At 39.2% G+C, this 15,176-nt stretch overlaps 1 protein-coding gene across 2 annotated transcripts in view; it reads right to left on the reverse strand.

Moving 5' to 3' along the window:
* Positions 1-15,176, reverse strand: part of CDYL2 (chromodomain Y like 2) — a 57,851-nt gene that overhangs the window by 12,996 nt on the left and 29,679 nt on the right. For both annotated transcript variants that reach the window (XM_075101313.1, XM_075101314.1), the window contains exons 2-3: positions 12,083-12,677; positions 3,036-3,253 (exon numbers count right to left, since the gene is read on the reverse strand). In XM_075101313.1, the coding sequence (XP_074957414.1) occupies positions 3,036-3,253; positions 12,083-12,677 (813 nt within the window). The remainder of the gene's footprint in view (positions 1-3,035; positions 3,254-12,082; positions 12,678-15,176) is intronic.

A 15,176-nucleotide genomic window follows, 5' to 3' on the forward strand; every position in this document is an offset into this window, starting at 1 on the left:
GGTATGCTTTGCTTTTAATTCAGGGAAATGTTAATTCCCTGTAAACTGAAACCAGTGGATGGATCCATTTAATCTTCAGTTTGAAACAGAATTTGGATCCTTGAAATGTGCTGAGTTAAAACAGCAACATTATCATTGGAGAAGGAATTTCAGGAGCAGCAAAAGACCCATGAGAGAAAATGCCCTAATGGAATTTATAATGATGAAATATTTTACATTTCTATTTTAAAAATTAATTTTAGAAGTAGCAAGCCTAAGCCACTGAAATAAAAACAAGCTGTGCTGTTTCATGACACTGGCTTGGAAGTTTTATAAGGTCTTGTAAAACATAAGAAAGAATTTCTAAAGTGCCCTGAATAGTTTGTAGAAAAAACTCAATTACTAGAGCGGCACTGAGCCAACTTCAATCAGCGCAAATGCTGCTGGAAGGAGCATCAGCACATTTCACGCTAAAATCACCTGCACAAACCCACAGGTGTGATGTGGTTACTGAAAACATAGGATAAAGATTCAAGCAGACTTCTCGAAGTTTTGGTGGTTTTTTTCTTTAATAAATATGTTCTTCTTTATTTTAATTAAATTGGCATAAATAGCAGAGGCCAATGGTTGAACCAAACTATTAAATTGCAGCTGAAGATTAAGATAAAGCACAAAGGAAAGCGGAATTGTTTAGGGGTGAGAGTGATTTTGTATAAGCTTAATTTTATAATGACTGTGGGCGGTGCACACCTTTGCTTTTTCTCCTAACACAGATGGCCAAGAATAACCAGAGCACTATTTTAACCACACCAGGTAGACCTGCTCTGAGTAAATTAATCATTTGCAATTTGGCAAACATAATTTACCAAATGTCTAATCTTGAAGTTAGTGTTTCTTTTGACAAAATGAAACACTCTTTCTTCATTTGGTAGGAATTTTGTGTTTGTACTTCTTATCCACTGGCCATAAAAGGTGTCAAAAATGAAAATGTTCTAAACGTCCCTAAAATACTCTGTCAGTTTGTCTCAGCTATAGCTATGGGTGACAAACTGTAGGGACAAGGCATTCAACACATTCCTCCTTTCAGTTCCTTGGGCTGTTGCTGTAATTGCCAGCAAGGATGTGGAATTGCCAATATTGGAGGTGCTGGATTTTGTGGTGTGAATGATCATGGGCTGCAGCCTGGACCAAGGCCAAAGAAGTCATTTCATGTTTGCCAGCAAGCAGCCTTCAGAGAGCAAGAGCTTTCAATTGCTCTCAGCCTGGATGAGTTTTAAACAGACAATCTCAATGTGGAGAACTCATTACCTTGATTAATTCCTGACCATCCAGATCTCAGTCAGTAATGTAGTTTTCTAAAATGTATTTCCTGGTTTTCAAGTGAGCTTCAGTAAAGGTTCGAGAAATAGTCTGTGCCAGTGATGCAAGAACAGGATTACTATTATATGCTTATCATTTATTCTTTCACAGAGGTGGGTTCCCGGCATATTGAAAATTTTCAAAGAATGAAACGGATTGGTTTGGCAGACCTGAAGAGCCTAAATTAATTCCCTGGTTTGAGCATTTGAACACTGATGATGTGGAACTGCACAGCCAGCAACGTAAAGGTATGTCTGTTCAGCCTGAACATAGTAAGTCCTTGATTTCATACTTTTTCAGGCCCTTGAGCTCTTCATTTAAATTACCTGCAGTGTCAATTAGTGGTAATTAACAGATGGATGGAATGATGGATTTGATGCAATCTAATGTGTTTTAAGGAATTAGTATTAAAAGCAGGTGTTTGGTGTTCTGTGTTAATTACCAAGATAGTCCTTTTAAATATTATATAGTTTAAAATCTAGGAGTGATAAAAGTATGTACCAACAGTTTTAACTATTTAGTATCATTCTGTGCATTAATGTCCATATGTAGGTTTGCATTTGGGAAGGGGAGTCAAATTTAGAGCCCATCGTACCTGCCAGTGGTTTTATCTGAAGGTCATTATAAGTACCTAATTTCAAAGTTATTTGGTTTCTTATTGAATAAAATAATTCTTCAAAGCTATAATCTACTTATCCTTCAAACGGTACCCGTATACTCTTATCTTGAAGTTACTGTGTAAATCAGAGCTGCACTGGTGTGTCGGGAGGGCAGCAAAGGTAGAGATCTGCCACACTGCGGGCAGCTCGCAGAGAAACTCTGCCTGCAGAATGCTCAGGCAGGCAAAACCGGTGCTGGAAGGCAGCTCCTGTTGTGTCCTCTGTGATCTATGGTAACCCCCTTCCATCAGGCCGTTAATGCCCACGTGGAACGGGGCTCCAGCATGTTCTCTGCTCTCCAGGACATGAGCCCTAATGCAGGTGCTTACTGACACCCCTTTTGTTCTGACATGGGAAAGGTATACCGGGGTGTTGCTGCCCACTATGCTGGGATCACTGGGAGGGAAGGAAGAGCTTCTCAGCCCTTCCAGTGGCCAACATATGCCCTGAAGTAGTACAAGCTACAACTCCAAGTGTATAATTTTTGGAACAAGGGGATTCATTAATAACATTTATTTCTTGTACGACATTATGCAATTCAGCTGAGAATAGAGCCCCTAATTGGTTAAAATTCCATAAATAAGGACTCATAAAGTGATTCAGAGAAAAAGCGATTGGGGATCAAGGTATACTTTTAGAATCACTGTTTCAGGTTATAGCCTGAAATTCCTCTGTACGCACAACTGGAGCACTATTTAAATTAAAATGAAGGAGACCGGATTTCTCCTATGGGTAGCAAATATCAGTAACTTCAACATGTGAACAACTGCTTCACACAACTCCATGCTGGAAATACCAATTCTGCCACTCCTTTCTTTACTTCTAAGTTTGGTTTCAGACATGTGTACTAAAAATTGATTTCCATTGCATTCCTTTTGATAGGAATCCCAAGCATGACAAAGTTAGATATATCTGAACTCTCTTTTTTATGATAATCAATTAGGATAAAAATACATAAAATCCAGTTCAAGTGCAGTGTTTCCAAGATAACCCACACATTAGGATGCCCTTCTTTGGCTTTTATGGCTACACGCTTACCTCTGGGGTCAGTGCATTGTTATCTGAAGTCTGACTCGACAGCAAAATATGTGTGAAACCATCTTCTTTCCGGACTACAATGTCCCTGAACCGGCAGTTACTTTCATTTTGACGAACACTGTATCTTAGTCTCTTATCGAAGACATAATCCTTCTCCCCATCTAGTTTCCTTTTCACAGTGCTGTGTAGATTCAAACTTCCATTGGCCAGAGAAGAACCTTTCAGAAAAAAAATCAAAGCATAATTATGTCTATGCCTTCAAAGAAATGGAGCGATACTTTCTATTAGCTGAAACATAGCTCGGTATTTACAGTAGCCTCTATGTGATAAATGTGATACATCAAAAATATGCCTGGCTAGTCAAACGTGGCCTCAAGCCATTCTTATTATTCCATATTCCAACATGCAGTACTTCTTGTTCTCTGATCAACCTCTAGATCCAGTGAATTGTAGCATGTAGGCCTGGTACTCTTAATGGGATTCAGTTCTGTTTTGAAGATGAAAGCAATTGCATTATAGTCTTTTATATGAATTTGGTGTGATCCCTGAATTCACAGGAAAATTCTAATTCAGCTTTGGAAAAACATGACACGACACGTTCACTCCAAATCCCATCTTTCAAAGTTACATTTTCATCCTTTTATGGTGGCCCAGAAGTCATTATCAGTTTCAGACAGCGATCTGAAGAGGCACTTGCTGCACATCTCTGGGTGACAGTAAGTTAAGGGAGCTCTTACTAAGCTGACACAACTGGCATTATCTTCCATGTACCCTTGTGGTTAGCGTTAGAAGTAGCCGTCAGCCATCCTCTTTGCTCTGGTCCCAAGCTTCTGCTCATTACATGTTACAGTTACAATAATTACTGTCTGACTAACATATACGATATTAACATTGGACTTTGGCGATAGAAAATATTAATGCTGATGCCATTTTGGAGGGTTATCCAGCAGTAGGGAAAAAAGGGAACCACATCTTCCTCCTTAAAAATAAATGAGAGGAATAGTATGTCAATTTTAAAAGACAGTTTATTCTGACTTATACTGTGTATGAACTGCAAACTATTCCTTTGCTTATATTTACAGTTCCTCTGTACATTATGACTGGTAACAATGCTGATCCGGAATGTTGAAAATACCTTTACAAGATTTGTATGCAATACTCCTTTTCTAATTACAGATGTTTCACACTATTGCCATTAAAAGTAAAGCAGAGACAGGTTGCTGAGGAACAGAGATTAAAGTCACTCTGTTCACTGAAATAGTTTCCAAATCTGTTTTTTGTTTAAATAGACATAAGCCCATGATACACCATATTTAAGAAAGGCCAAGAAAGAGCTGAATGAAAACACCTTTGTTTTTTCCGTTCTTTACTCCTGCCAAAGCTGACCCGTTCCAGCTTCTGGTATCAAATAGCCAGGAATTTTTAAAGGGCAGATGACATAAATATTAGAACATAGATTTAAATTTTATGGTTTAAATGACCACAATCCAATAAAAAATGCTCTGCTGGAAGAGAATTGAATGGTGAATCCCTAACAGATTACTCTCTCAACCAAGATCACTTACCCTCGTTTTGCCTTAGCTATGTTTCAACTTGATGTTTATGTAGGTAACTGAACTGTCTGATACCTCTCAGTTGGCAACGGACTGGGGAATTGTTCAGCGTGGGAAATGCCTGTACATACACTGCAGTTATAATATCTGATGTTAAAATATGTAGAGTGCTTAACAGTATTTAACTAGTAGATCACTCGGCTTCACCACGTAACGTGTGCCTGTGTGTACACACGTGTCTACGCACAGAAATGCACGTTTCTTAAAAAGTCTGCCATTTCAGTCAATCACAAAACTCTTTTTCATTGTTTAGTTAAAAGACACCATCTAAAGTATCGCCTACATTATACTGAATAGAGAATTTATCTCGTGCCATGTAAACACTGACAAATTACACTAGATCATCAAATTGAAGAAAGAGCGTTTGAAGCCAGCAGAATTTGAAATTTGTTTTCTTGACAAGAATTATCTACAAGTGTAAAAATTACCATGTGCTTGAATTTTAAAAATTATGAGTAATTTCTGATGGCATGTTTCTTCTTTTTCCTAAGGTTTTGCTACTGCATATATTTTGACATGTATTCTTACAAACAAAAATCAACTTGTGAAATTACTAATGGAAAACTAATAGCATTGGGAATAATACGCTGAAACAAATTAATTTTTTGACTAAGGCAGACTTTTAAATATTGCATTTTTATCTATTAAATCCTTACTATGGTGCTTGACCCAGCAATAAGCTACTAACATGTGAGGAGTTAAATCTCCCAAAAAAGTGTAAAGAGCTTACAAATTCAGAGGCACAAAGGAACACTGAATGGAAGATGTGTCAGAGTAACTGTACTGATTATCTACCTAGTGTTGAAGATTATACCACATCGATATTAAGTACAGATGGTAAGAGAATGGTCGAAGATTAATTCAGAGATAAGCTAGCTCAACAAAAAGCCTCATAGTAAGAATTTTAATTTTTGTTGTACTCTTCTTTTTTTGAGTAATGTTTTCACTTCGTAAATTAAACATATGATGTAAGAAACTACAGATCTTACAAAAATATTTTAACTGCCTGCACGCCAGCTGACAGAAGTTCAACCAGAGGAAGGAAAGATCTAAATTAAATATGAGAGAAACATAAATGGAAAAGTGTAATTTTCAGGAATGGATGATTAACATAACATACAGTGAGTAAATTGTTTCAGTGTATGCTGTCCACCCCTGTAATCTTGCTTAATCTGATAAACTGGAGAAAACGATCAGCAAAATCCAAAGACAACACCCAAGTGAAACCAGTCCAATTTAGCGTGTCTGTTGCATGGGTGTCATGGAGCTACTGAAGGTTTGCTCTGGAGCCACTAAAGCATTGGCTTGTCTCTGCATGAGGGTTAATAGCGCCTGCTCAATGCACACAAGGGTAACACTACCTTAATACGTCATGATGAAAAATGACTGTGACATAGGAAAAAAGAGGCATTCTCAAAACAGTCTATACTGCACGTGAAACAACCAAAGGATGTCACAAATTAACTAAGGGAGCTTGAGGTACCTCTAAATGTGGTTTACTGGCTTAGTAATAAGTATTTGATGCTCAGTCGAAGTACAAAAAGGAAACAGAACAGGAGAGAATGTTCCCTTCCTTTAGTGGGAGTTTAATCTAATTATTACCTTGTTTTTAAGCAGCAGTAGAACTTGTGGAATACCTAAAAACACACTGAGGTTTAGAAGAAGTTCCAGTATTTTTTAAGGGAACTTCAGATATTCCCAGACCACTAGTGCATGTAGTAAACCTTCTCCAGGAACAGCAGGAAAGGATGCTATTTAAGGAGAAAACGCAAGCTTGGCCACTTTCTGCAGTCCTCTCCCCTAGCATCATCCCAAACTGTTGTATAGCAATATCAGAGGGATTCATCCTTCCTGTTTCCTTCAGTATTTGCTCATGGACCTTTTCATGGATTTCTCTAACCCTCTTTTGAGCCTGGTGATGCCGTCTGTCTCCACAGCCTCCTGTCCTATGAGTGTGGGAAGTTGTGTAGCCACTACACAGAGAATTTTCTTTCATCTGTGCTTTTATCTGATGTTCTACCAGTTTCAGCGAGTGGTCCCTAGTTCTGCTATTGAGGGATTTAGAACAACAAGTTCTGCATTTGCTTTATCTGAGGCCTTGATGATTTTGTAAACTTCGATCATATTCACCCTCAGCCTCTCCATCTCCTAACTGAAGACTCTGTTATTCTTGTAATCCTCTTGATTTTAGTTGCCTGTCCCTTCTTTAGTACTCCACTACTGTCAAAGGAGACGTGTAACGATGTTACTGCTGCTGCTCTTGGTACTAGAAACTGCCTAAAGCCTCTGGATTGAGCCTGAGACTGGGGCTCCATTATTCTAGGTGCTGCAGAAAACACATTAGAAATTTGTAGTCTAAAAAGGTGAAGCAGACAAAGAGTAGGAGAGGAAAGAGAGAAAAGATGGCAGTGAGCCGCAGGTCATTCAGTCCTTTAGAGGACTCGGATCTCCCCATTGCCTTTCACTGCTTCTACTCACTTGAAGAGGATACCTCAAGCTATTGTTATTTTTAGATCCATTTTTTCTTAGTGTTTCATTGCAGTCAGTCTAATGGAGCAGTCTCTGTGCCACCACCCTATGTAGCGATGCTTGTGCTGGCACAGGCATGCAGGTAGGCAGCCATACTGTGAACTGAACTCATGAACTGTTCTGGCTGGAAACTCATCCCACAAAACTGTCATTAATTTTCAGAGACATCAGGTTCACATTGTTCACCTGAACAGTACTAAAACCAGAGCAGGGAAAGGGATGGGAATAATGATCAGGATACCATGGGATGGAGGGCTGGACTGTTCCTTTTGTTAGCAGCGTGCATTCATGCTGAGTAAAAATGATCATGGAGCTAGGCCTTTAATTCTTCTGGGTGAAATAAACCATGCTCCCTTACTCTCCCTGGTAAAACAGCTTGGCATTCCTCAGTCTTCCTAACAACCTTTCTCTGTCTCCTTTCTGTCTTTCTTGTGGGTAATGGTTAATACTGTACATACTTAAGGGCAGTGTTCTGTTGATAATTTACTAATAATTTCAGACTTCTCCATCTAAGGGAGCATCTGTAAGATATCTAAAAGCAATGAGTTTTTATACAAATTGAGAAAGCAAGCATACTTGGTTGTCTTTTACTGCCAATATTGCTCCAGAATAAATAAAACAGAACAAGCTAAAAAAACAAGAGGAAGCAGTGACTAAGTTCATAGAGAGTATTTAAATTAAGGGCACCATGAGAACACAAAGATTTTTGTAATGGAGAAAAACAGCGGTTAGCAATACATGACAAGCAAAAATTCTTCAGCAGATGGTACAGAGATAGAGTGATGTAGAAAAAGTAAAGAGAAAATTAGAAGGGGATGTTTTCTGATGCTGTCAAGAAACTTGACAAAACAATCACTCTCAGTTACAATATCTGGAGAGAAACAGAAATGTGATAACAGAAGACAACAAATATCATCAGGAAGAACGGTATTGTTAGCTCCTGGGAGCATCAGTGGATGTTCTCTTGCAGAGTTTTTCAATATTTTCCAATTTGCAGACCCTTAAATAACTGTCAGTAAAGGTGACTCTACTCTCCTCATGATGGGATGTGTAGGAGGTAGAAGACAGGTTTTGGTAAGAAAGGTCTGCCCCAACTTCAGCAAGGGTCCAGGCCTCTACTAGGGTGTATATATAATTTTGTGCATACAACTGTAGGTATACAGTCATCTTTCTCAGATAAATAGCTTACTGCTGAGAGTTTTTTCTATAGGTTGACCAGGAAACACTTGCACCCAAATGGATGTATACAAAAAACCAAACACAGACTGCTGGAAGTCCACTCAAGGAGCCATCAAGAACTAGTTTTCAAATCGCTATTTTTCTTTCAACAGAACTGGTGCAGACAAGCAAAGTAGATATTTTTTGATTAATTATAGTTTATAAATTACTAATTACTTTGCTTGGTTTGATACACTGGTAGTTAAACATCACTATAATATGAAAGAATACTGGTTCAAGTAGATGGGTTTTGGAGGCCTTCAACCACAGCCAACACTGGTGGCAGAGCTGGGCCTACAGCTGTGTTTTCAAATTGTGGGGAATTTTCGAGTTTTCCAAATCTGGGCTTCATCTCAAGACCAACTTAAAATTTCTATATACGTTTTCTGTGCACTCTTAGACTTAGCTGTGAAATGAGCCCAACATTCATTTGGGCTTCATATAGGCAATCTCAAAACTGACACGAATGTCGGCATCATCAGATTCTTCACGGGGCTGCCCGGGAACCACAGCTTCTGGGAGCCAAACCCAGGTCCTCCAGGCTCCCTCTTTGTTCTACACATAGTGCCTGGGAGCCCTGCGAGCATTGATGGGGCATGCCAGGCTTTCGACTTCCAGACTCTGTGGCAGGCTGCCTGAAACCTCTGGCATAGCTGGCTGCCTCAAAGCTAAACGTGGGAGTCCTGCCAAGCAGACTGCCACATTGCTCCCGGTCTCAAGGGACAGAGCCCTGGGACCTTGGCTCAGTTTTGGAGAAAGTTTTGAAACCCAAGATATTTGGAACAAAACTTCTGTTATTCAACAAATTGGCATTTTTCTCTGAAACTTTCTTCATTTGTAATTTGTGAAATTTCAGACCAGTTTTACTGGATGTCTCTCCTATTCAAAATGAGTTTGTGGTACTAACAGGACACATGGCAGAATCACACTGGCATCTTCTGTGCTACCTCCCTGTGCGTGTGAATACTGAGGGAGTTCAGTAAATTGCTGGACTTGTTGAAGAGTAATGCGAGTTTCTTCAATTTGACATTTCAAATGATGCAGAATCCTGCATCAGGAGATGTGGCTTCTCTCAAGCTTGTAGGGCAATATTAGGAAAAAAGCTAGCATTTTTACTTTGACCCTTCTTCACCAGTTTCTGTCTGCTCTTATTTGGTAGTCTCATCTCTCCTCTTTGTAATTTTCTCCACTATGCACGTGCTGCGTAACACAAAGCAAGACTGGGGGGATTTCTGACCTTGAAAGCACTGCTGAGTATGGGTTTTTCAGACAAGACCGAGGTAGAGATTTACAGATCTCTTCCTTCTCCCTACAGGGAGGTCAGAATACAAGGGAGAAAGGAGAGCAAATTACAGAAGTGATGGATTTGGAGAAAGCAAAAACCATCCTAAATAAATGTTTTAAAGAAGCTGCCCATGTTAGGCCAGGAGTGCTCTGTACATGGCACAACACCTGGCTGCTTAGGCAAAGCAGCTTTCTACTGAAATTGAGCTCTCTTACAGGGATTATTCAAATGGGCTGGTGGATGCCATTCATTAGCTCTTGTGGGGCCAAATGAAAGGCTCATTTGACCTAACAGTTCTTAGTGGCTCTTTAGTTCTTCATTAAAAAAAGGACTCTCAAATACGGAAATGAATGCATTTTAAAGATGCATTTTACATCAGAACTTCCCGAATGATTAAATAAAAATTATTTAAAAAACTTCATTAGAAACAGTAAGAAAGCAAAGAAAAATAACTTTGTATGCATCTGTAATTAGATATGCAAGTCTTTTTAAAGAAGCAGGTAACTTTTTAAACAGTCTTATATTAGCTCAAACTCATCAAAATACAAAAGCCTGCACTCTCAATTTTAAGTGTCATTGACATCATCTGGTCTACTTACGCACTTAAAACTGACCACACATTTTTCTGGTTTGGGAGTCTTTAAAAAGATATTTGATGCCTGGATTGAAAGATCCCAGCAGTTACAGGACGCAACCGGTAAGACCAGGCAAAGACAGTTCTACTTCCCAAATCAAGTAGTGTTTGCTAGGTTACCAGTAGGGTGGAAAATGGAAAGTGGGGTGATATGATTTATGCTGACTTTTGAAAAGTTTTTGGCAGGGCAATTCACAAGAAGCTGTTAAGGAAATGAGTGCTATCATGGGCTACAGAAAGTGGCTAATAAAAATAAATAATTGGAACAAATGGTTACTTTTCATCGTGTCAAATGATTAGTAGCTGGCTGCCCCAAGGACCTGCAGAAGGATTAGTTTATTTAATGTACGTATTAATGAACTGGGAAGAGAAGTATGAGAAGAAAATTTGAAGGGAATACAAAATAAGTAGAGTAAAAACTAGGAAAGAATTTGAAGAGCTTCACTGAGTCATTAGAAAAGGGTGAACTGGCAACAGTAAAGCAGATTAAATGCATAATGAAAAGAATCATACCTATAGCTGTGTTCTAAATTAACTGTAACCAGCAAGGAAGAAAAAACTAAGAGCAGCTGTGTATCACTCAGTGAAAACCTTTATGCAGTGTGTAACAGCAGAAAAAATAATTCTCAAAAGGTTGTATCACCACTCTATCAGTAAGCAGTAGGAAATCATTTGGAACAGCTCCTGCTGTTTTTAAAAGGTATTAGAAAAACCCACACACACCAAAGGCACAAGAGGATACTGAAAACTACCAGGAATCTGGAAAGACTTCCATGTGGTAGGAAGGCTGAAAAGGCTGGGGCTGCCTACAGACTGACAGCACGTCTTCCTCTTTATCCTTGCGTATAAGGGCAAGAGCTTATTCAATGTAAGTAAAGGTCAAAAAACCCCCAAACAAAATCCCAAACCCAAAAACCTGATCAAATGAAATGTGTATCTCACTGTTAGCTCCTGCGAATTACTGACACAAAGCGCCATCGAGGCTTTAAGTTTGATAGGGGGGAAAAACAAACCAAACCAAAAGATTGGTCACATATAGATAATGAGAAGCTACTTAGTTGCATTAAACTGTGTAGTGTTTATAGAGAATGTAAAACTTTATTCTTTGAGAACTAAGTCTGTCAGTATCTATGAGGATTAGAAAGAAATTTCTCCTATTTCTTCTTGTTCACTTCAAGGCTTTTTATACCTTCCCATAAAGTATGTCTCTCAACTTCCTATGTATCCAGTCACTGTCAGAGACAAGGACCTGGCAGTTCTGAGTACTCCTGAATATGACAAGCATTAATACTGAGGAACTTGAACGTTATTCAGCCACACTTACCAGAATACTTCAGCAAGAGTGGTATTAATTCTGTTTCTAAAATAATCCTGATCTTCTAGAACATTGGGTCTGCGCACACAGGGCTGAGAAGGGATTTGTTACTTGGTGATACACACAACCAAAGTTGCAGGATTATACCTACCTCCATCGCCATTCCTTCTCTGTGCCCTGTCACCAATTCCCCACAGGAACTTTACACTTCAAAGGCATGTAACAAAGCCCACAGTGCTTCATGTCACTCCGTGGGAAATGGAAGGAGAGAAGCCAACTGATAAAAAAGTGGTATAATGTATGGGGAAAGAGTGTCGAACACGTTCATGTGCTTCTCACCATATTACTTGTGTAGCGTGACAATGATTTTTCTGTGAGCGGACCCTGTTTGCAGTTACTGCAACTACCTCCCCCCGCCCCCCGCCTCAAAAGGCTGTGGTTTGAATCACGTACCAATTCCATTCACAACGGGTGAACTGTTACTAACTTCCAACACGCTGGGCAAATTTTGTTCTCCTTCATGATCATTTAAATCCATATTTTGCTGTTGTGAGCCATTCCCAAAATGTCTAGAATCTTTTTCATGACTGCCATCTCCATTCTGCAGACCATTATGTGGCTTTTTCAGTGGCATGATCTGTAAACCGCTGGGAGTAGTTCGGTAAGTCACAGTTTTAGCAGCCCTGTCATTAGCAGATGCTGGCTTTGCTGCGTATCCTCTTTTCTGTTTTTGAAGAGATGGATTAATTCTCTTCCTTTTGTGTGCTGACCCTTTAGACTTCCCAGATTCAGAAGGTCTATGCGCTATTTTCTCAACTGATGACCCTCGGCTTTCCCGTAAAAATTTTGGGGCGCTGGCCTGTTTCCCATGTCTTGATCGCTTTTCTCTAGTAACGTGTAGTCCATTGAACTCATCAATAAATTCCTCACAATGCAGTAGATGATGTTCAGGTTCCCAGGTGTCTTCATTGCTTCCGTAGCCTTTCCACCTGATGAGATATTCCCATTTGCCCTTCTTGTTCTTCCTTTTGTCTACAATCCTCTCCACCTAAAAGAAAAAACAAAAAAGCATCATATTAGAAATAAAAAGAGTTTGGTCATGAAAATTATGTTCTTCATTTACAGCTAGGAAGGCCTCCCTGACATTTTAAAGGCACTTGAGTATTAATGAGATTCTCCTAAAATGTAGTGCCTAAAACATGATCTGACTCTGACATGGAAAACCACACAGGCTAGCCAAAATGTTGCAACCTATTTTACAGATTTAAATTTACCTTATTTTCATAGGATGCAACCCAACGCTATACTCCCATTGGATCCTATACAGACCATGCTGACTGCTGATGAGAACCTACTTGGTGTTTGTATAAACTGCTTGACATAATGCTTAGGAAAGAGCGTTACATGCTTCTGTTCAACAAAGAATTCCCACCAACAAACAGACCTAGCAGTACAGGAGAGGAATGCAGTAGCCCCAGAGCTATTTTGACAGCAAGGCCATTTCCTCTTCTGAAAACATTAAGATGAGACATAAACACCTGATTAAGTCTGATCTGGGAACCTGCAATAGCCACAACATGAAGAAACAAGAGACAGCCTGAATATCATTAATAAAGGCATGATTTCTTTGAAAAATCTGGTTGTAAAGTGAGGCTCTTATTGTTACATTCCTCAGTTACCTCTTGTTTGAAAGAGCTAAATAAAGCATATTTTTGCTATATTGTCAGTTACTGATCATTCTCCTGAATCCACACAGGCATTATGTCCCTGCAAATATCCCCATATTTCTTCATGTCTTGAAACCATCTTGAACTGAGAACTGATTGTAACAAATTACAATATTTTACACCACAGATATATTTGTAGTAGTGTACATCCACTTTGCTACTTCCAACTTATAAACCTTTTTATTTTTTATGAATGCAATATTTGAGTAAATACACAATTTGAGAGGGCAAAAATTAAAAAAAAAAAAAAGCAAAGGAAAGGCATAAAGGTAGGATTCTTATGCAGAAGTAATGAATTTCATGAACCTATGCTAGAGGATGTCGGTTTAAGGAGGATTTCTGCACCAAGGGATAAGGGCCTACACCGGGACTGCGAGCTGCATGTGAATTCACAGTATCACGCTGTTATGGAAAACGGACAACTGTGCAACTGAAGAAACCTCGGTGCTAACTCAGCACTGGCAAGATCTCAACTAGAGGCAGAATGCATGTGAAAACCCGAGCACAATTCGTGGACAGCAAGTCATGGGTTTAAACTGCATCAAGTGAAGCTTAGATCAAGTCATTAGGAAAAATGTAATGGTAGTAAGAATTAAGCATTAGAATAGGTAACATTGGCAAGGGATGGGGGGTTTTTAGAAAAAACGGTTTTTGTTAGACAAACATCTGCCATGAAAAGTCACTGCTGGAAAATTGGGTTATGATGAGAAGACATTTTAAAGTCTCTCCCAAGTTTTATTTTCTGGTTCTTTAATATTTTTATATTTTAAAAACATGGCTTATGAGGGATAATGATGTCACTAATGAAAAAACCATCATTGTTAACCAGAAGGACTACTGTTAGTTTAGAAAAATAAGCGTCTAGCTAATGTAATAGTTTTCATTGCTCTTCAAAGGAAAATCATCTCATGTGAAGAACAACAGTGGAATCTGTATGGAGAATTTAACCTTGAAGAAGGGCAATCAAAGCGGTGTAAGTAATTGTTCCTTTTAGGTCCCCTGTCAGAGCGAACCAATGGATTAATTCTGTCTGTTCACTGGCTGGAACTGTACATTCATAGAAACCTTGGTGGGTTCCCCAAAGAAGCTTAAATGTAATTAGCAACTAAACAGTATACTTCTATCTTAATTCATTTACATGGGAACTGGGCTAAGATGCCTGTGTCTGAGTCATAGTGGACAGCTTTTCTCCATCTCCATGGCACTCAACTGCAGCATCCCAAGCAGCTTGTTCCTGTGCTCTGTCTTATCAAATATCTGCATAGAACCACTGCAGAAACAAAGCAAGGCATCCTCTTTACTCTGAATTTAGCACAGTCCCCTTCAGGATTGCTCAGTGCAGCAAAACAATTAACTGGATCTCAGTCTAGGCAAGTTTTGAGATCTTTGTCTGAAAAGAGGGAAAGTCCCCACAAAAAAAAAGAGCTGGCATTTTTTTTGTCCTCATTTGGGATGCGCGGCTTTCAATTGTCAAACTAATAGACTTATTATGATCTTGTTGACTTTATAGAGAGCAGCTGTCCAAATTATCCCTGGCTTTAAAATGCTTCTCATCCTCCAATCTGGGACTAGCCAGAAAGACTGTACATCGGACTGTCGAACTCCTTAGTAGCCTGTGGTTGTCTGTGGATTTGTTACTTTAAGTACTGCAGCTCACTATACCAAGGAGCAGAACATATATATACACACACACGCATATACACACGTCCTGTGGAACAAATTAAATTGCTGCTAAGCTCAGTAGATCACAGCTATCACTACTGTAGAGGTTTTGGTTTAGAGCCATTCTGTCTGTACTAGCTGAACAATACACGCATTCC

The sequence above is a fragment of the Phalacrocorax aristotelis genome, chromosome 8 (assembly GCF_949628215.1).
Source record: "Phalacrocorax aristotelis chromosome 8, bGulAri2.1, whole genome shotgun sequence".
NCBI classification, from domain to species: Eukaryota; Metazoa; Chordata; class Aves; order Suliformes; family Phalacrocoracidae; genus Phalacrocorax; species Phalacrocorax aristotelis.